This window comes from Triturus cristatus, chromosome 7, assembly GCF_964204655.1.
Source record: "Triturus cristatus chromosome 7, aTriCri1.1, whole genome shotgun sequence".
Lineage (NCBI taxonomy): Eukaryota > Metazoa > Chordata > Amphibia > Caudata > Salamandridae > Triturus > Triturus cristatus.
The window spans coordinates 1588883733-1588906659 of record NC_140590.1 but is presented as its reverse complement, the minus strand read 5'-3'; the positions used below and the strand labels follow the sequence as shown (position 1 = coordinate 1588906659).

At 43.2% G+C, this 22927-nt stretch overlaps 1 protein-coding gene across 1 annotated transcript in view; it reads right to left on the bottom strand.

The window, feature by feature from the left end:
* SLC9A8 (solute carrier family 9 member A8) overlaps positions 1–22927 on the bottom strand; it is a 489369-nt gene that overhangs the window by 394435 nt on the left and 72007 nt on the right. The window contains exon 2 of the mRNA XM_085619441.1: positions 10564–10742. Within this exon, the coding sequence (XP_085475567.1) occupies positions 10564–10742 (179 nt within the window). The remainder of the gene's footprint in view (positions 1–10563; positions 10743–22927) is intronic.

Sequence of the window (22927 nt, the reverse complement as noted above, 5' to 3'; positions counted from 1 at the left end):
TGACTCAAAGCTACCTTTGGCTGAAGCCAGTAGCACCGAACTCTATAAGCAGAAACTCAGGTCCAGATCCAAACTGTCGGACGATTTGATTGTTTAAGTCCTCTCCAAGGTGAAGCGGTTGAATCTGTCCCGACATGTATCCCTTAGGTCTGAATGATGTAGAGTCCAGAATCATGATAAAACGACATGCTTATTGTAAATTACTGCGTAGCCACTGTATTGTGACTTTATTAATTTTGTTTTCCTTGAGTTTTTTAATAGTTACTGCAAGCATATTGTTGCATATGTATTATCCTGTTTCTAAACGTGCTTTCAATATAACTGATGAACATTCTTTTAGTGAATTACCCCCACATGAGTTGTCCTATAGACTTGCGCTGCGCAACAACACCTTCATTAGTATGTTACATCATTCCCATCAGACTAGTAATGCCACCAATTGTTGGGTGTGTGGCCGACTCCCTCCCTATCAGAATAACAAAGGAGTTCTGCCTTTCTTTCCACATCCGTTCACACACAATGGCTCCTGTGGAGCATGGTTTAGTTTATTAAATTCCATAGACCCAGACACAGCAGTTTATCAACAACATTGGATATGGGGAAATCTGAATCTAGTTTTATTCAAAGTCTGTCACCCTAATAAGGAGGGTCACCCCAGTAGAACAGGAACTGATTTAGAAAATGAAGTGTATAAATTAGGTAATTTTACGCCTAATCTTATGATTTTGAATGTCAAAACCGAAGTTGAACTAATTCTGCCCACTATGTCAGTATTTCCAGTTAAGGGTGAATTATGTGTAAGAAAAGTTGGTTCCATACACATGGGCCATAGCCAATGCGTTACTACAGTAGAATATAGTGATCAAGGTAAATCTTCATTTAGAGCTTCTCGCCATTCTTACTTTATATGTGGTCAGACTGCATATATGCGTCTGCCTCTAGATTGGGATGGTACCTGTTACATAGCATTCCCTTTGCCACCTGTTTTTCTAGCTCCCCCTGATTATTATCGAAATGTTCATTTAGTACACAATAGAGAGCGAAGAGATCTCCCAGTTGTCGATTATACTGAGACGGCATGGGACAAGTATGTAGATTTCAATAAAGGTATCTTTCCCTATATAGGTACAATATCAAATAGTAAGCTGATACGCAGACTAACCAAGACTCTTGAAGCTGTAGTAAACGAGACTATAGCCGCCCTAGGCAATCTGACAGAAGAACAATCAGTGATGAGAATTGTTGTTCTCCAGAATCGTCTTGTCCTTGACGTCATCCTGGCCGATAGGGGCGGAGCTTGCAGGGTCATCGGATCCAGCTGCTGCATATTTATACCAGAAAATTCGCCATCTGTATATAAAGCTATAACACGCCTTCATAAGATTGTGAGCCAGATACACGAGAATCCAGGCACTTGGACGTGGTCCGGGTGGTTTTGGAGTGTGATATCAGCCTGGGGATGGAGAGTTCTATCCTTCCTAGGTATTGGCCTTCTTATGCTTTTCAGTTGTTGTTTATGCCTGCAATGTGGACCAGCGATTTGTGGTCTGTGTGCCACATCATGCATTCCATATCACAGTTCTCGTTCAAAACACCGGAAGAAGAAGGAAGAAGAAATGATGCTCCATGAGCAAATCGATGGAATGATGAAGATTGATATCTCTTAAAGGGCAAGTAGGGGACAAGGAGGGAATGTGGAAATGTGGATTTTCCTGATCAGTTATGTCCCCTATCTTGGACCCCAACGGTTCTATATGCATGTTACAAATACATGTATGTTCCCTCCAGTTCCAGTTTCTAAGAACGCAAATATATGTGTGTCTACCGTCGACATGTTCTCTGTCAGATCCGCCATCAATGGGCTGGATATTCGATTCCTAAGTATGAAAGGCCACCGACTTTATATGGCTAAGTTACTCCATTTTTACAGTTCAGGCAAGTAGGCCCGATTCTGTCCTCAAAGCCTTTCCCTGCTCTCTGTCTCTGACAGCTTCAGCTTGAGCTCGCATCTGTATCCATGAACTTTGTCCTACTCCCTGTGCAGCTAACGGTGCCTGCCTCGGCCAGTTTTCGCCTGCCTGCCAAGAAGCTGTATTTCACCTTCGAATTATCTATCTTGCTCTTCAGCCGATGCATTCCTGTCTAGTGATTTAGGTAAACATTTCCTTTAGCTCACAAGCAAAGGACTCAGCCTTTCCGTCCTCCTGCAAGTGATTCATAGCCCTGCTGCCATGGAAAGTTTTCTGCCTCTCGCATCTCATATAGACACTTAGGCGTTTGTGCACGCACACAGTCAGTATAGACTAGATTCTGTCCGAGAGTCCTTCCTTGTGGATAACATAGTTCTTTAAACATAGGATGTTAGATATGATTTGGGATTAGGTTGACTTGACCCCCCAGACTTCTCGTCTCCACATGTAGAGCTAAATGTCAAGTCCCTTCACCCCCTAGTTGCACGTCACTCACACGTCAGGCTGCTGCGCGCGCATCTATGCCAAGTATTATCTTATAGATCCACCTATGTCTGATAATCCTAACCAATCATGTTTCTTTTATTCCTTATTACGCCTAGTTTCGATTACGTACCTGTTATGTCACTTTTCTTATCAAATGTTACGCCTTCTACATTCGTTTCATTGTAATGTACTTATTATAAAAATGCATGTCTGTCAATAAAGTATTGTACTTCACTTCCTGAACCCTCGTGGTGACGGAACCTGAAGGCCGCGACTCGAGTCGGCCATTTTGAGTGGAATAAAGCCCATTTAGAAAACCTCTTATACCACGGATTCTGCCTCTTGTTATTTTGAGCTATTTTACTTTATTTTAAGATTCCGTATGAAATTCAGTCCGGTAAAGAAGATTTTATTTACCACACAGGAGTGAAGCCTTTTGCTGCTAGCAGTTGGTAGCATCATTCTACCCGTTAGAAGAAAATGTGTGATTAGTCTCCCTGTATGTGAGTGCATAGGATACACTATATCCTCCCAAGGTGATCCACCCATATTACGACTGGATTGAGTGGGATATCGATACCTACTATTTCCTTTATGATGTTCATCAAAGAGGCCCAAAAGGACTGAATCTGAGGGTAAGATTAATCAAGAATGGGCCATCGAGTCCGTCATCTGACAATCCCTCCAGCACACGTCAAAGTCTCCAAACATAGCTTTGATTCTGACAGGAGTCACACACCAGCTGATATGAGCCTTATATGCATTCTCTTTGTATTCATCGCAGATAGAAGCTGTCGCTACCATCAGTCAGATGGGCCTCCCACTCTTCATCGAATCACCTCCTTGCTGTTTCCTATCTCCTAACTTTCCATATAGTTATGTAGTATCAGTTTTGGGCCTGCATACAAAGCCTGGTACAGGTGAGGATGCCCTTTTGACCAGAGACTTGATAGAACATTCTTTCTTAAGGAATTAACTTGCCTCTCCACTGACCCTAACTAATATTGGGCCTGCAATAGTTTAAACCTGTTCCTTCCGTGAATTTGGTATACAGCTTCACAATCCTCTCTAGCTTTTAGGTTTCCGTTTTCGAACAAATCTTTTAATCTGCATGGGCCATGCCCTTCCATTTAAAAAATGAGGATTGTTGTGTCCAGAAGTAAAGACAGTCTTGTATGTTAGGGATTGCTGGAGATGGGGTAAGAGGAAACACTTTTTAGTTTTATATAGCACAAACTTTACATGAGCACCAGTTGCGTTACAGAGGGACACATTCATTTTTCTTAGGCGCGGGGAGATTAGGTGATTTACCCAGAATCACAGGATGCTGAGTGGCCCTGCCGAGACTCGAACCCGGTCCACTAGGAGATTTACCCAGAATCACAGGATGTTGAGTGCCCCTGCCGAGACTCGAACCCGGTTCACCAGCTACGAGGTCGACCGCTCTAGCCGGCAGGCCATCCTACCCGCATCAAATCAAGTCCTTCCAGAAGTCTGGTAATGTGAGAATGGTAGATAGGTGTGTACTTCTATCTGGTGTATGAAGTGTGGGGGGCTATAACGGTACAGAAGTGGGATGGAGGAGGGTGCTTTTTCAACTACCAGGATTTCGTCCTGGTTGGTCTCACTTATCCAAGTGCCAGCTGAAACTGGTATTGGTCATTTTTGCATATTGCTGAAATGTGTTGCGGTAGCATTTTGCAAAATCTTTTCATCAGTACACATTCAGGATCAGATACTTGAGGATTTCACTAAACTCTATATCTAGGAAGGATTATATTTTGCTCTTATCCAAACACCAGTGCAACAATTGCTAGAAAGCAAATGCTTTTTTGCACACAGATACATGTGGGACGCCAACTAAGACATCATTTTTCATTACAGTAAGGTACGCTTTTCAATGAGAGCTTGTTTGTTGCAAAACACACAAGCTCACTGAGAATTAACTGGGGAGGTGGGTTACCACCAGTGTGGTGAACAGCATCACAGACTTGCTATCAATCTAAAGATCCTCAAGCAGGTCCAACTCCAAGGCCACTAAAAGAACGACCTCTTGCTTATTTTTCCAATAAATACACTATATTTAACTGAATATTATGTAAATTATGTTAGTCTCTATGCACACACATGAAAAGAAATATTGGGTTAGTCTCTGTGAACACATTTAAAGAAATACAATTGTGGTTTAAAATTAGTTTTTTAACTTGTCCTTTACTACTACAAAGAGTAAGATTATAAACACATCTTCTTGGCAATCTATAACAAAAGTCTTTGATAGCTATTAGAAAGAAAGAATGTCATGAACATGTGTAAAGCAGCATTGTGTCAGTCTTGCAAAACCTTTTTGCCAGGAAACTTCAATATTGAGATTATCATAATATGCATTATTACAAGTGGTCTGCAAGGTATCAAAAAGATATGGCCATAACATTGGTCTTGATAAGTTTATAACTAGATGCCGGGCCATAAAATGGCAACACATATAGAAATCTTCAAGTAGAGATAAATAACAACACTAACAACTGGATTCTATGGCAGGGCCCAGAGGGGAGGATTAGGCTTTTCCTTCTTCACTTTTTATTACCAGCAGCCTTTGCAAAGCAACATTTTATAACAAACTACATTTCCCATGACACATTGAGAAAAATAACAAACAGTCCATCCAATCAGAGTGCCGAGTGGATATAACGGTCCCTGTAGACTCTCTATCTCCCTCTTTATTTGCTGCTCCAGCAGCACACAGATAAGTGTTTTGGTCTCTTGAACCTCTTTTTCTTATATCTTGTTGACTTAACATTGTTAAATCACATTAACAATATACTTCCCGCATTGTGAATCATTTGGTGAAGCGGCGCAGTCTGATCGCGCTCACTGTTGTAATCATTGTGTATTTTCTAGCTCTTTCCATGACCACAGAAGCGTTCCCTCGTACGCAGTCACATTGATACTGCCAGCTCGCGTGTGTTGTGTGGTCAGCCGACGACCAGGGGGCCTGCGCACCTGTCAGACTGATGCTTGGTGCTTCTCTACCCCCAGGCAGCTGGCGCACGTCAATTTAACTATCATCTCCAGTGAAGCGCATCCGGCTGGGATGAGTAACACGGGGAAGGTTTTTTTCTTTGCCTGGTTTCCTGGGTAGTGTCGTTGTTGGCGTTAGATGCCAAAGCGAGCCACCGCCTGGAGACTTTACACCCTATATGGGTAAGACTCATCCTTTTAGCACTAATCAGTGGGACATTCCCGGGCGGCAGAATCTAAAACTCTTTAAAGTAAGGGTGCACGTCGCACTTGCCACACTGCCCTGTGAGGGATTATTTCTTGAGTGAGGCATTGGATATCTGTGTCAGGACTTGGTATAATTCAGGGCTTATTCCCCACCATTCTGTCCCATCTATTACCATACTCTGGGTATTATGGAGGACTTTGACGGTCCTGAGAAGTATATAGAGATCTACCTGCCTATTGACTACCACGTCTGTCAAGTAAACAACACTTCCATCTTTAGGGCGGTGACTCAAGTGGTAGCCCCCCTGGAGAAGAAAATCATGGCTCCTCAGGCGCAATGTCAAAAACCCCTTGACCAGAGGGAAGACACCTCAAGAACCGAGCCCCCCTACCTCCAGGGAAGGCAGCTACCCCCAATCCTGAGAAGCGCAAACGTGCGGACGATCCAGGCTTTTGCATGCCTGAAGAAGGCGATTTTGGATTGTCAACCCCTACAGGAATCTCCAATTCTAGGAACCTCGGGCGGGATCCCAACCACACCCCCCACAAGATAATGTAGGGGATGGGGATGATTCTCCCAATAACTCCGACGGTGATGGGGATCAATCCAGACCCTGGCACCTAACCTCTCTTCCCCTAGCAGAGATGGACCCAGCTCAGGCCTCAGCGGCGGAATTGCTGGACCCGGATGACCTGCTGCACCCGCGATTGGTGGAGTGCTACCCAGCGCCCAAGGTGGCTGCCTATATGGCGGGTAGGCTAAGGAAGCCCCTGGACAAGGAAGCGAGGAACTGCATCAAGGCAGAGTGCCATTAGCCATCTTTGGAGTGGAAGGTGACCCTCACCCCAGAGACAGACGCGAAGATGGTCACCTTCCTCGCTAAGTTCATCCAAGATCCCCAGAAGAGTATAGACAGGTCCTGGCACTCCTGCCAGGATAAACACTTGGATGTGGCAGGACCCGTAGCGAAGATCATGGATACAGCAGAGGACACAAAAGCCTCCGGCTCACTGATCTCCACCAACGCCCTGTCAAGTTGGCCTCAGAGGGAAATTATTTTTCTGGGAAACGCAAATTGCGCAATTTCTACCGAACGGCGCAGGTCATTACTAATTAAGATCCACCCCAAGCTAGGGGACCTTTCTACCTCAGAGGCAGGTACAGTCGCCCAGGGCAACCTTTTGGGTACCCTTTCGTACATGAGCTGGGGAAATTTGTCAACATCTTTAATTCCTTGGACAAAGCCCAGAGCTCTATAAAGAGAGCATTTACCCCCGTGTTTTTGCCAACGGCAGCCGAGACAGGAGGCGCTTGACCGGCCACTCCTTTCAACATGCCTCCAGAGGGGAATACACCCGTTGGGCCAGTATCAGGACTCCACCAAGTTCGGGAACTTCTACCCAACCCGGCCCTACGCCTGCCGCAGAGAATCCAGGGGAGGTGCCAGAGGCAATACTAACTAAGGCAATTCACAAGGTGAGGACACAAGTCTTAGGGGCCGTTTGGCAGCATTCTTGGCGAACTGGGAGGCGCTTTCCGCAGATGTGTGGGCCCTTCAGACTGTACGAAGGTTTCACATAGAAATTTATGGGACCCCTCATCCAGCTTTGCAATCCCAGACCTCTGGCCTTCTCACAAGAGCAACAAACCCTGATAGACCTGGAGATAGCAAGTCTGTTAGAGAAAAGGGCCATCATTCCCACGACGGTGCACCCCAATGGTTTCCTCAGCAACCTCTTCCTGGTGGAGAAAAGGGATGGTGGTCAACGTCCGGTTATCAATCTGAAGGAATTCAATGGGTGGCTACTCTACCACCATTTCAAAAAGGAGGAGATGCATCTCCTCAGAGACCTCCTCTTGAAGTCAGATTGGATGAACCTCAAAGACGCCTATCTGGCAGTTCCGATCTTGAAATTCCGTTGAAAATCTCAAGTGTTTGAATTCACTTACCTTTCTCTCGGGCTATCATCCGCCCCATGGTTATTCACCAAACTAATGAGACCAGTGGTTTAATTCCGGTGGTCACGGGGAGTGCACCTGATCGTCTACTTCGATGACATCTAATTATGCGCCAATGCCCGAAATCTCTCTCCATTCAGTTACAGATGACCATAGACTTACTGGAGTTGCTGGGTTTGGTGATAAACACACAAAAGTCCACTCATGTTCCTCAATCTTCAGGATTTTCCATTGAGATATGGTAAGTAGTATCCAGCATTTTACTGGTTAAAAGCACATTCACATCAACAGTACATAATCAATCAACTCAATGGCTCCTGGTTTTCAGGAAAAATGATAAAAGAACATGTCAAATGTAATACACAGCTTGCTTTCAATAGCTGGCAAATTTGCTCTAATAAAGGTTTTTTATCCCTCACTGATTCAATGTATTAATGTGGGAGTTCTACCAAAAACGATACACCATGCTGTATTCGATTGACACAGAATGAAAGTATTGGAAATATCATGAGTCCCTGTAGGTATTACCCATACAAAATTTTAGCAAATATGAAAGGCAACTGTGAAGTAAATGAACTATTTACTTTAATTGTTAAGTCTTAGCTACAAATGCATTTACCTGTTTGTTGGTGATCTATTATTTCCAACATATTAACATATGCCCTTGCTTATGATTAGGTGGCTTCGATGTCCATCTCACTTCTATGCTTGCAGTTAGAAAGCGTTCCACCCTATTCTTGTTTTTGTCTCATGCAGGAGGATTTAGAACTCAAGTGTGTTTTGTTTAAATGCATCCACAGCGGACTTCTTTAAACAAGTGTCTCACAAAATATCAAATGTACTTACAGATGGCCACAGTTGGCACATGCACATTTGCAGTGGCCATTGAGGAGGGAGGAAAAAAGCATTGACAAAGCCAACAAGTTTCAGAGCTGAGCCCTTTTTTTGCTTTACCAATGCAAATTTTGTCAAGATGAAGAACCTCGTTCGGGCCCCAATGGAGTGAACTGGGATTGCTCACTGTTTTTTAAGTGCTAGTCACCAGAGACACTTATGATGGGAGATACCTCCCATGTTTTTTAGGATTGCAGTATGTTTTTGAGTGAAATTCCCACTGTTATAGTTCATTGGTGCGTGTCATTCCCACATTTCAGTAGGCTGACGTGTGTCACCTTCAATGTTGCAGTATGCTGATGGGGTGCCTCGCCATGGCCGCAGTATTCAGATGTTTGTCTTCATAAGGTTTGCATTATAAATATATATTTTTTAAATGTTACTGCACCTTTAACAACAATATCTACTTTAGAGCATGTGACATATTGTCTAATTTTGTTTTCAAAACGTATTGAAGAACAAAATGTAGAAAAGGTTGTGCAGAAAGCAGTTTTCTCAAGGCTCACTGGATAGAAAGGACATTTTATGGGCCTGCCATTACAAGATGAAACAATGCTGGTAGTTTAAAAAAAATAAAATATTAGGGATTATATCAGGAGTTCCTTATAAACCCATCATATAGTCCCTGTGAAGAGTTGCTGTGGTACCACTAACCTGAATTTAAAGAACTATTACACCCCACCAGTTTGGCAATATATTCTCCTATATATCTGAAGAGCTATGGCATTAATTTCTTCCATTACAACCTCCTTTTTCTATGATGCTTACTTGTCACATCTCAGTAAATAGCAGGGCTCTTACTACTGGTCTGACTTAAATTATTTCTATATTCTTTGTCATATTACCGGACAATAGGGGAAGTTCCTCTAAGATTTTTAATCACTTAAGAAAAACTTTGTAAGACGCATTTAAGCTTTCTGTTTAGGAAAACATTAGAGGTGACTAGCATTGGATAGAGGAAGACGGCTACATGCTTTTGGATCTTTCAACTGCCTTCAACCTCCCTGACCAGGGTACCACGCTGAGGCACTCAAGGAGTGAACGGATTAAAAAAATGCACACTCCTTAATTGCATCGTTCCTGAAGGGAAGTACAGATTGAGAGGAGCTGGCTTCATTGTTGTCAAATTGGAAACATCTGTTCGGCAGCATTTCGCAGTTAGACATCACTGTTCAACATCTGCCATATTCCTCTGATAGTGCTATTCTTTTCTTTCAGCATTACATACCGGAAGGACACAGATGGCTCAAGGTTGATTCACCAAAGGAAAAGACCACATTTACTACTCATTTGCAGTGTATTTATATATGGATAGCCACCAATCACCTCAAACGTAACATTAGTAAAACTGACATAAGGTGACTGGGGCTCCTCCTACTGCTAAACAAAATGCATAGAACTTGAGCTACCAAGAGATAACAATGGCTTGTCATCATTCAGTTGACAAAACCTGGTCAGTATTCTCTGGGAAAATGAAGTGCTTAGGAAAGCGGTTGGACATTGAGCTTGCTTTACGTCATTAAGTTGCAAATGAGGCAAACACTGGATTTTACCACCTGAATTTCTGAAGAAGATCATTACATTCTTTAGGTTTCCAAAGCATGTCCAAGCTCTGATGATTATTATACCACCCCACCTGAATGTTCAAACAGATCTCGGGTTACCAAGACGGTGTTTTCCACTGTAGAAAAATGCCTACTTAGTATTAGGAGGTTACATAGGGTGGATTAGGGGAAGAACTCATTTTCAGTAAATGCAGCAAACATGTACAGTACAGTAACACTGGAACTAAGACAAAAAGAAAACAATCATAGCATCTGGTGAATCAAACGTTTCTTTCAAAAAGCATATCCAGAGATTTGAGGCACATTAATAGTCCTAGGTGCCAAGAACCCACTTCCCTGCAGTGGATGCCTGGGCTTTACAAATACAGTATATCATATCATATTATAGTGCAGAGCAGTTAAAGCTGGCTAACAAACCACGTGCTTCAATGAATGTCGCATATTCTGTACATGCAGCACTTACATAAAACCAGCAAACTGAAGAAAATTGACATGCCACTGGATTGCTCCTCTTGCTGAGCTTCAACTCCAGTCTGCACTGGGAGGATGGGCTTTGCAGGAGTTGGAAGCACAAGTTTCGCAGTAATAGCCAGGGTGGTGAGCAATGTGAGGTTCGCATCTCCATGGGTGTCATTTTGGAACCTGCCCAAAAAAATACACCAAATTAAAACAGTCACACAAACAGAGACTTTAACATAATAATGGTAACACATGTCTGAAGGGAGAAACTACCTATGTTTAACAGGACAGGGACACCATTTAAATTAAACATTGAATTTGTGTGATAAATCAGAATTATTTGCACTTGGAACAACACATTTACGGTAAGAGGCAAGAGAGACAAGTTAGACTCCTTCAAATAATCAATTTCTAAAAAAATATCTAGAGTAAAAGTATCAGAAATTAATCTCTACAAATATAGATTCCTAAATATTAGTCTTTATGTTTTAATAATTATGTTGCTGAACGTTTACTAGATGCACAACTTTTCATGCAACTCAATGGAAAAATGTAGACGAAGCCCTTTTCTGTACGTATGTATGCAGTCTAATTCCAATACATGCTGCCAACACCGTCATCTTTAAAGAAAATAGAGCTGGTTGCAAATGAGAACCCTAAACACACTCCAAATTAATACATATATCAAAGGAACTTCAGGGACCATTGTTCAAGCTGTCAATGTCCTGAGATGGTGATGCTAAGTGTCAAAGTGAGACAGGGACACAATAACCGCGTCCACTTCTTGCAGATTTATACCCCACGTGATTACTCTAGATAGAGAGCGCAATGGGCTAAATGGGGAATGTGGGGTTGAACAGGGAAAAGGAGGTATTCTGTGGAAAATGTGCTCCCTCCCTAACCGGCCTGCCTATGAGAGCATCAGGCTAACTTCCCCATTTGAACCAATGTCAACCAAGATAAAAGAAGAGCAGCATGGTTTAACAAGGCAGCAAAGACGTTGTTTGCTGACCTCATTGCTGGGATCTTCTCCCAGAGCCTGGGAAACTTAAAGAAGTAGGGGAGTCACCCTTAAAATGTTATGTCTAATGCGTTACAACATGGAAGAAATTATTACTTTTCCACTTCATACACTGGGGTTTAGAGATCATTAAGTATTGTAGACATACTCTCCCAAAAAATTAGCTTCTATTAAACATCCGTTTTGACCTTAACAGAGAGCTGGATCTGTTAAAAGTACAATCAGGTCTATTTGTTTCAGTAGCAAATTTCTCTAAGCATTAATCATGACCTCTCACAAACAAAAAAACTCCAAAATCGGTTTGCATATTTAACGACAAGTTGAAGAGTATACGCAACACAGGTAACATGGTGTTACCAAGACGTTTACATTATAAATTATGAGCTGCTACTAAATCATGGCAGTGGAGCGTTCGACTTTTCACCAAGTCAGCCTTATAACCTGCATTTCTCAGTCAATCAACAGGTAACTTAAATTGGAAATAATTCTTTCCCCACTTAAAATGGGAAAACATCAGTGGTAACTCAAGAGAAATGTCCTTGGCATACTCAGAGATCTCTCTCAGTACAACTTCATTCAGCTGCCATGAACCATAACCCTCGACTGACTTTATAGTACTAATTACTTACTAGGATTAATCTTTAGTGTTAATAGTGTACTGCGACTTTGATTTATCGTTGGGTAGCTGACAACCTTGCTTAAAAGATAGTGATTTATTAAGACAGGCTGGGTGTCTCCTAAAAATAATGTAACCTAGATCTGTGGCATCGACTAAGCTGTGGATTAATTATACCCAATGGATGTTGTATGCTAACTCAACAAACCAGTGTCTGCGTCATACGCAGTACTCTACCCATGCAGATCATGAAACTGACAAGACTTCCCGGCCATAATTATGGGCTTCTATGAAAAGTCCTAGTACAAGGCTTCAATAACCCCTGAAACAAAAATATCAATGGGCTGAGCCAAATCATTAAACGTTGCTCACTGTTGACCAGGCATAGTTGGCTCCAGGTATCTCACTTTCAAGACATTATGATTAAGTAACAGGGCCTTTAAGAGAAGCATTGTGTATATGTATTATTTGTTTACTGTTTTACAGTTCAAATCATCAAAACGGCTTAGCCGGTGTCCCTGCCTTCCAATAATGACTCAGTGGGGGTCCCTGGATTCCAGTGATGCTTTAGAGGGGGTCCCAGGGTTCCAGTAAAAATTGAATGGAGGTGCACAGAATTAAAAAAGTTAATAACCGCTGCTGTTTTAAAAAAAAATGTTGTCCTCATATCACCAATGTTTGCAAAATTCAGGCCTTGACGTGCAACCGATTCCAACCTCAGGCCTATTGCAATTAGGACTCTGGCCCTGCTGATCCAGTCCTACCAGTTTCCTGGTTACCTGTTTCACACAGGCGTAATCATAGGACAACTCCTTAAGATGTTACTGTTCCATACCACATTAGAAAGTCGTCCGAGATCTGATCACTAGGGCAACCCCCAACACCAATAACCACTGCTGTAGTACATTTTCTCCATAGGCTCCTGTGGGGCGGGAGATGGTTCTTACTTGAATGAAGTTGTTTTCAGACCAGAACACAAAAATAGCCCCAATAGGCCACTGTCCTTTTTCACTCCAACGGATAAAGACAAGCTTAACAAGCATTTGCAATGCAATCGGTCTCGCATTTGTAAAAGCTAAGGCTAATGCTGTTATAAAGTATAAAATTGTTATTTATATTTTGGGGTTTGCAGTAATTATCAAAAAAACCTGCACGAGATGCACACGCCAAAGAAAACATAGGCACGTGGTCGTTATTCTTCAAGATTGAGGAGTTTTGGCTTATTGTAAAATAGCCTGGAGGGTTAATGTGCCTTCTAGCACAGGTTGGGCTGACGTTTTGAACAGTTAGTACTTGTTAGAAAACCCACACTCTTGTGTAGGCACAATATGCTGCAGTTCTGTATATGCTGTGCTGTGTATTGCGTCCTTGGTGGGCAAAGCTACTGTACACCGAGCATTGCCTGAGTAGGGAGTGCAGTAAGAACGGTGGCGAGTGTATCTTAACTGCACATGCCCTGTATGTAAGCAAGAGTAGCAAATACTCAGCGAGGGTCTTCGGTGTCGGATGTTATGCATTCTGGGTATTGTAGTTCACGGCTGCGGCTATGTGTGTGCCCGGGAAGCTTTCTTATCCCGGGCTGCCACACACGACGGGGGGGGGTCAATGGGAGTTGCGCGCCTGGGCTGGGGGGCTATGGGGAAGGAAGGGCAAGCGGCAGCCTCCCACCACAAAGTTCATGACGCTGGCAGCCAGGCTGAGATTAGGAGCCATATGCGACGATCGGCATTAGATTACATACGTCCGTAAAGTAAATGGTCAAAATTTGGAACCAGTTACATGGCTGTTAATGCTGAGGGCCCCAGGGTGCTCCGGCCGTGGCACCCCCCCCCCCCCCGGCTCTTTAAAGTGCACCTGGCTGGGGCGGGCAGGAGGCTGCGAGCACAGAGTACTGTCAAGGGCCCTGCTGCTGCACAATGTCCATTGGTTGTATGGGCCTGGTCTCCCCTGCGGTAGAGGCACTGACTGGGGGGGCTGGGGCAGAGGAGCAACTAGAGCCACATTTCGGGGTGGGGGGGCTACTAAAAATTTCGGGGGGGATAATTCTTCCAGCGATAGTCAGTGGAGATGCAGGGGGTCTAAAAAACAACAAAGCCTCGTTAATACGCAAATGTTTTTTTTAAGACCTGTGAAGTACTCAGGTGCGGCTGTGTGTGTGCCCGGGAAGCTGCCTCATTCCAGGCTGACACACGGGGGGGGGGGCAATGGGTGTTGCGCGCCTGGGCAGTGGTGCTATGGGCAAGAAAGGGCAAGCGGCAGCCGGCCACCACAAAGTTCATGACGCTAGCAGCCAGGCTGAGATTAGGAGCCATACGTGACGATGGGCATTAAATCCATGATGCCGATGTAGCTTCCTAGAAGTAACGCGCAAAGCTGATGGAAATGAAAATGCCCGTTCATATTGCGCCTCGCGCCTGTCAGTCGCCTACATCCCTGGAACCCTTTGGTTCGGGGTGCGGGCGGTAAAGGAGGGAAGAAAGCAAGCCGTGGGTAAATTTCATTACCGCAAGGAGAACTTGTAATTTGTTTGGATGGGGGGGGGGGGTTGTTCGAGTGGAGTGGGGACATTAAAAACAAGTAGTCCTTAAACTAAACTGAGAAAGCCCTACAGCGCTATACAACTGTAGTTGGTCGGTGTTGCTTCTGTTAAAAACGGAAGTGACGCATCGGAGCAGTAGCCAATAGGGAGGCCGGAAATCAGACTCACCCAATTGTAAGAAGCAGGAAAGTAGCAGGCGGGATTACTATCGCCATACGGATTACTGGATGTCTCGGAGAGACAGTGCATGCGCACTGCCTAGGCGAGACCTAAAAACGGGTTTGCCACATTTACACAAGCCAAAATCAAGATTCCCTAGATAACTGTAGTGTGGAAAATTGATTTGACACAGGAGATTACTTCACCAATAACTGCTAAATTGTTCATGTTTTTGTTGACAAAAAGAGACTTTAAAAGTACACACACAGGACAGATCTGAATGTATTTTCCACAGTTGAACAATAATTAAAAATAGTTTGAAAATGTTACAGTTCAGATAAGGACCTTCGCAAAAAGAGGACAGTCTCGCATTCTTTATTCATCCAAAGTGGCAACAATCTACATTTGACAACAACCGACCTAGAAAATATGTCGTAAATGTAAAGATTTCCTCCACCACATCAGGTTCTGGGCACCCTAAAAATGAATTGTGCTAAATTACCATCTATCGGATTTTCAGCCAAATTATATCTATCTGAAGGCGATTGTTTCAATATTTTTGGACACGATCCCGCTGCACACCCAGGGATGCTTGCTTCACGGACAGTAAATACAAAATCAGCTGTTCCTCTCCTACTATTAAGCAGGAATTTCCAAATCATTGCCATCAGTTTAACTGTACAAAAGTGGAAAGCATACAACTCCATATTGGCACATATCCAGTGGAGAAGAAACTGTAAATGCAACCATATGACAGGATAAATTCATCAATTTCCCACGCCTCAAAACGAACAGTAAAAGAGGGTTGTTGGCTAGCTTTGATTCCTGGCATGTAAAACACTTTTATTTTTCATTATACAGTTAACATACACTTCTAGATATTAGCAAATGTATAAAATACAGGCGCATAAAATCTTGACAACTTTTAATAGTCCAGAAAATTGAGGGGAATAACACAATTGGTTTGAACAAATCCTAATGGAGAATTTGCATCCCAGCAAAGTACCCTACTGCTCCATTTAAACACCTACCTTTGTTCCGAACGTGTTATACTATTATGTGTACATCCACTTGCTTGACTGACTGTGCATTGGCAGTGAAAGATGAGAAAATATGGTATCCATATATCTAAGGGGAATGTTTAAGGATCCAATCATGTCCTTGCTAGCAAGAATCTTTCAAGTCTCACACAAAACAGAATAAAACAGAACTATTTATTTGATTCAACCCTGGGGCATACAAAAATACAAGACAATGAAACTTAAAAACATTATAATTAACCAGTGCAAGTATAGCAAAGTGCAAATTTTGCAAGCATTGGCAATGCCAATAAGTCTGGCTTTGAACGTATGTTGTATAGTCATTTAAAGCATTACAAGTAAATAGTTTGGAAAATAATATGTATTTGTGTAGATGCAAAGAACGGTAAAATAATATTGATGTATGTTAATAGTTCAAATGTCAAGCTACACCTAAAATTCGTGTAGGTTAATGAGTGCCTTCCTCCCATCTATGCTGCTGCACGAGAAAAACAACATCATCTAGTTATCTAAGCTACTTTAACAGCATTACAGTGTCAAATGTGTGCCCCTAAAAGTCCAACTCAAGCAGCTGGATAACCAAAATGATCACAGCTGCGCGGAGGGCAAGAATGTTTTTTGGGAAGCACACAACTTCTCCCCAAACAAAACATATGCGCGTAGTTCCCAACACATGGGCAGAGTCAAAGACACTCTTTAGTAATGCTCATATTTTAGTCTGGCAACAGCTGTGCTGTCATGCCAGACCATAAAAGCACTAGCATGCAAGTTTTGATTAATATCTATTAGTACTGCCCAGGTCTCATGATGAGAAAAGATTAAGACGGACAGTTAGATCTAGTGAATTTCCGTGCCGGAGAGATGTAGAGGGCCACCCTCTTAGGTAGGATTTATATGTCAGTTCGAAGACAGAGGGGCCACCTAACATTATAGGTCAAAAGCAGTGGACAAGGAATCTGCCTTTTTATCTCTAGCGTACGGGAACATAAAAGCATAAAATGTTGAACAGTCTATTGAACTCCCATCTTACATGGTCACCGCTCCATACAAGTTGGGCCATTGGTCCATTTGCTAGTGTAAACCAGTAATGGCAAGGTGCCCAGCTGAAATTTCAAGTACAGAGATCGTGCTTACTTGAATTCAAAGTAGTTCTTAGCCAAACTGCCTCTCTTTAGGGCTCATTGTATTGTGGTGTAATATAGATATAACTTCTTTCTGATATTTGCACTGTGCTGAGACAATGTGGTAGGGTTAAACCAAAAGTCAAGTAATTCTATGTTTTTTAAGGTGGTGGCAATATGATCCAGCCAAGGCAGCTGATTGGAGCCTCTATTAGCTATGATGTCTGAAAGAGCTACTCTCTAGCTTATTACACTCTTACAGGACCACACTGTGATCCAACTGAGAATGGGATTGATGGTAGGAGTTCTATCACAGGACGACTCAACTCTGCCTTTAGTGCCGCCATTTGTGTTCCAGGTCTTAGATGTAGTATGTGGCGTAGGAATTTATTCTCTGTTACTTTTAGTCTACAGCAGGGCTTAAACCTCCATTATTCAGCCCCATTAGATGCATTCGACATGGCTTTGTAGATGCTAATAACTGGCTCATGGATCCTTCTTCTGACCTTATTATCAAAGCAAATAATCGCGCCACTACATTGGCTCATCGCAGTCTTGCTCTTACAGGCCTGGGCTGACCTAGTCAGATCTTCATCAAATCGTATGTGCAGGTAGTTAAAGTATTTGACTCTTTCTAGGTTTACTCCATGGATTCTGAACATCACTCCTAACTTCTTTTGGCGGTGTCGATTGTCAGTCTTTTGTTGGTACTATATTTTCTCTAAGCCCAAGAGTAACTGATACATTGATTGTTCTGTTAGAGACAAGAGGATCGAATTGTCAGCGATAAGTAATATTGGCTGTTTCACACAACCTCATTTCGGAATATCAAGAATCCTATCCATGAGGGTTTAGCCCATATTATTAATGAAGAAATTAAAAAGCAAGGGTGCAAGCACGCAACCTTGTCACACTCCTTGATCAATTTTATCTAGGGAGAATACTCATCCCTTTTGCCACAGCAAACTCTTGCTGTATTCCTTTAGTATAGGCACCGTAAGGCAGATGTTTTATCAGGGGCACCCTACTCTCTTAATGATGCCAATAGAAAGGACCTGTCCACGGAGTCAAAGTGATTTGAGGTCTACAAAGACAATATATAGATGGGAATTCCTAATCAAAGTGAAATTTACGCACACCAGGTAAAGACTCACTGCCCTGCCAATTGTAACTAGACTCTTTTAAAAACTAGGTTAACAGTAAGATGGCACCTCACTGTGTTTCACCCAATACAGCAAGTGATTTAACAGCAGTTTCCCATAAATATTGCCAGCAGCGTCTACCAAGGAAATTAGCCTGCAACTTGCGGGATCGCAGTCTAGGCATTTTTTATGGATTGCAAATATGATGGCATTTGGCCATGATGCTGCGGTTTCATGATGTCCCAAACGGCATGGAATCCCGTCATTAGCACAAAGACCCAAGTGAATAGATCGTTCCTGAAGACATCGGAGGACAGGTTGTCTGTGCTGGGAGCCTTTCTGGGATACTGGCTTAGACTCATCCCTTGAACAACTTCTTCAGTAAATTCAGGAGATTCATGGCAGGAAAGAATTAAAGCTTGTTCATGGGATTAGAGGCAGGAGCAAAGCGAGGAGAGTTGTGCAGCCTCTGTGTTGAATTGAAATTATTTGGGGGAGACGCCGCTCTATACTCCGTTGCCATCGCATTGATGTCCCTTCTTTGGTACATGGAGGAAAAATGATTTGCTCCGGTCACACAATTTATCCTCGATTACATGTTACTTTTGGGGGGCCTCAAAGGCCCACTGTCCCAAATCCCAGAATCTATTAGTGTTTTTCTCCTTAATGGCTAACTCCATGAGGTATTTTTTAGTTGGGCCTTTTTTCATTTAATTAGGTGCTTGTATTCTGTACCTATACCCAAGTACACAAGAAAGCAGCTTCTTCCGAGGAAGGCATTCGAGTGTAAGCACTCGAGCGTCGTCTCGCCAAATCTACTGTTTAGATTAGCTTTCAATTTGATGCTTGGACTAGCGCTTAATTTGCATCCCATTTTGGAAGTAAGTGCGAGCATGTGCTCGAACCCCTAAACCGTTCCTTTGGTCTTACTGCCTGCCCAGTTCTAAGTTCACAGTTCTTCAGGTTCCAGAGCTCCGCTTTTTGTTCTTGGGTGCCATCTCCCACTGCACCATTACGGTGCTCTCCCAGGAGGCTTTACAGGTTGGTTTAAGTTTTAATCTGCCTCTCTTTGGGGCCCAAGTAGTTTTCAGAATGCTTTGGTTTCAGTAGCGAATATGGAGAGCTGCTACTAAGGGGTCATGGCCGCTTTCGATTAGCTTACTGATTCTCATGTCTGAGATGATATGTCATGCTTCCAGGTTGATTATGATATAATCAATTAGACTAGAGGTTCTCTCTATGAGAGAGTTTAGGAGGAGATCCCAATAACACTCAAGACTATACACTCTTAAAAACCCTCTATTGGTGGAGTAAGACATGTTTGCTGGAAAACGAGAAATTGTGACACCCTTTAAGGTATGAAGGGTATTTTACCCACTCATATACAAGTTGGACACAAGATCCCTACACTCATAAAAGCCATATACTCTTAACAACCATTTCTCTGCGCAGTAAGACATGGCCGCCGGAGTATCAGAAATCGTGTGCTTGTTTAAGGTACGAAGAGCGTTTGATGACATTAAGATGGCCAGTCTTTTGCCCAATACGTATCTTTGTAGCAATTTATCTCTATTCCCGGCACGCTCCATAAGACATCTTCAGACATTATTTCTTACTCTGGAAATTGTTACGAGGGTTGGGGGGGAAGGGGAGGAAAATATTTAGGTCACCACAAATCAATATTATCTTCAGTTCTTGTTGGACAGAGGTGGTTTCATACATAACTGATATTATGGTCTCCTTGAGTGAGTAGATCATTAAATGTTGGGGAGTACCATTAACAGGTGGAAAGTACACATTGAAAATGCCCAATATTAAGTATTCACTTATCAATGCTGAATGTTGCATGTTATCATCAAATATTTAATGTTTGTATCTTAAAATATCGAAGTTTTGAGAAAGCCAGACTGTTAGACACCCCTTGGTCTTCCTCTTCGTGATTTGATCACAGGAAACAAATAAGTTGCTAGTTTCAATCACTAGTATTCGTCAAAGCGGAGAGAATATAGGGGATTGGTGTATATCTGGTGACACTGGTAGCTATAAATCTCCAGAAAGTAGATGAATGCCTGAGTGTTCTTACCTTTATTAAATATGTTGGGAGACTAAATTTAAATAGAATATGTTTCTTGAAAGCGTAAGATTGAGTATTACGCTAATAAATGTCGAAAATAATTCTAGTACTTAAAGACGCTGAGTAATACAATTTGATGTCAAGGAATTCCATGGTCCTGGCCATAGAGGAGTGAGCATATGGAATCTTTGCTTCCGCAAATAATTTTGACAGAGATGGGCTGAATTTACAAATAAAAATAAAATCAGCACATAAGAGCTAACAGACCTACTCCGATGTTGAATTTGAGGGAAGTATTTTTATCTTAATTACAAGGATTCAACAAAGAGCGTGAGAGACAGCAATATCTCACCAGGACTACTGGAATTCTTTCTACAGTGGGTTGCCTTAATATGATAGTCCCAAGCTTAGCAGAACACAACCCATGCTGCGTAGATAATTTTAAGCAAGTTACAACAAACCTATCCATAAAGCCTGACACTGAACACAATTCAAGACCGTATGCCCAAATCAAAAGGCAGGTCAACACTTTATACCTTCAGTTCTTTCGGTAAACCACATGCTTGAGGTTGAACTTCCTTTACTTAATGTCCTTGTACCCAGCCATATATACAAGTTTGGCATGAGATCCCTATATATCCAAGTCTCTACACTCCTAAAAACCCTTCCACTTACATCCCAGACTTAAAGGAGACATATGTCAATTGCATAAGGAACTGAAGTCTCACTTTATACTTTTGAAGCTTAGAGACAGCAAAAGCTTCAGTAAAACAACACAATATAAAAAAAATTAGAAGTAGTCTCATTTTAACCCATGCCACCCAGGGGTGGTAAATTCCTATAGTGCGACTCCCTGGACATATTGTTTGGGTTCAAAGACTACAGATTTTCAAGTTTATTTTGTCCTTGGGAAAAGTAGGCCCAACCCACTGCAGTACAAACCCTTTGGCTGCCAGTTTATAGTACCACATTATGAATCAGGATAGGGCATTGTCTGCAGTTAAGGTAATATTTGTGTCTATATGTTAAAGTTGTTCAAACTTGTATCTATGGTTCATTAATACAAAGCATTTCTTATTAGGGTGAGTGTTCTTAGGAAATGTTGTAAGCTCAGACTGACTACTGACAACAATATGAGGCTACAGAAAATGCTACTAGAATGCTTTCTTATTACATGCAAATATCTGCAAAAGCTTGAAAGAAACAAAGATGATCATTTGCTTTCAAAATAAAATGTTAAAAACAAAATACAGCTAGGAAAAAAAAACCTTTTCTAAACTACAGCAGAATTGTAGGCTACATTTCTTTGAAGCATTATAACAAACATTGGCAAAAAGGAATATTATATTTTGATCTCAAAAACACAGATTGACACAGTAGTCTCTGACACTGTGTGGCAATATGCTCCTTGTGAATGAGCAGAAACCCGTCGATGGATAGAGATAGAGAATTGTAATAAAAACAAAAGGTCTTGGTTAACTCCAGACCAAATTAGAGGCCCAATTCTTAAAGAAAGTCACAAAATTGCACCTATGGTATATGTTCTTGCATTAGTGAATATTTATGACTTCCATGAATTCACAAGGCGTTTCAGGAGTAGGTCAAAAATAGCAGCCCTGGGGGGACGTGGCCAAGCACCGTCTGAAGATGGCCGTGCTGTGAGGGAGCTCCGGCATCCTACCTAGCCCACGACTTTCCTGAGTATTGATCCGTATTGCCCAGCAACGATTTCAGACATCGGAACGCGGGCAGAGCCCATCCCACCTGTTCCGGTGCTCGAGAGGTGCCCAGTAGCGGAGGAATCGCCTCCGGAAGAACGGACCATGGCAAGGCCTGAAGCCGCGACCCACAGTGCTGGGCCCGGGCGATTGAGGAGCTCCGTCCGGCCCTCTATGATCTGGCGGTGGCCCAACGGCTTGTAGGCGGGCGTGGGGGCACCCGAGGTGGCGGCCGCCACGGAGACTACTGCGTGTGTCCACGGAGGTGGTGGTGAAGGAGCACTTGGAGCCTCGTCGGAGCTCCAGTGGAGGGTAGAAGCAAGCTGCAGAGGTGATGCAGGGCACGCCTGCCGAGATATGCAAGATGGCGGCTGAGCGTCCCTGACTTTATCAGCCTCCCGCTATCATCACAACGGATGTGGACCTGTCTGCCCCCAGGAGAACTGGGGTCCGCTCGAACTTTTTTGGCACACGCTCCCTGCTGCCTGCCCCCCCCCCCCCCCGGTGAGTTGCTAGTGGTGGTGCTCCTCCATTGCGGGGGCAAAGCGCGGACTTGGCGCGCAGCTGTGCTCTTGACTGTGTGATCGGTGGGCTGCGGAGCACTGGTCTGGCAAGCTCTGTCCCGTGACGCACCCTGTTCAGTCTATTTACTCCCCCCCCCCGCCCCCGTCTGGCCTGTTGGTCCCGGGCTGTGGGGCACGAGGAGCCACAACATTGGTGCAGCCGAATAGGACCTGGAGTGCTAATTATATATTACCAGCAGGATTTGTGGTGCTGCTTGCACTGGGGGTACGGAGCGGGCTCAGTTGGACTGGGGCCGGTGGACAGTGTGGGGCCTGGGTTGGGGGCTCCTCCCCCCTTTCATTCTGACGGTGCACAAATCTGCCCGGGTCCTGTGGAGAGGCCTGCTGAATCTGCATCCTTCCAGCCCGGGCCAG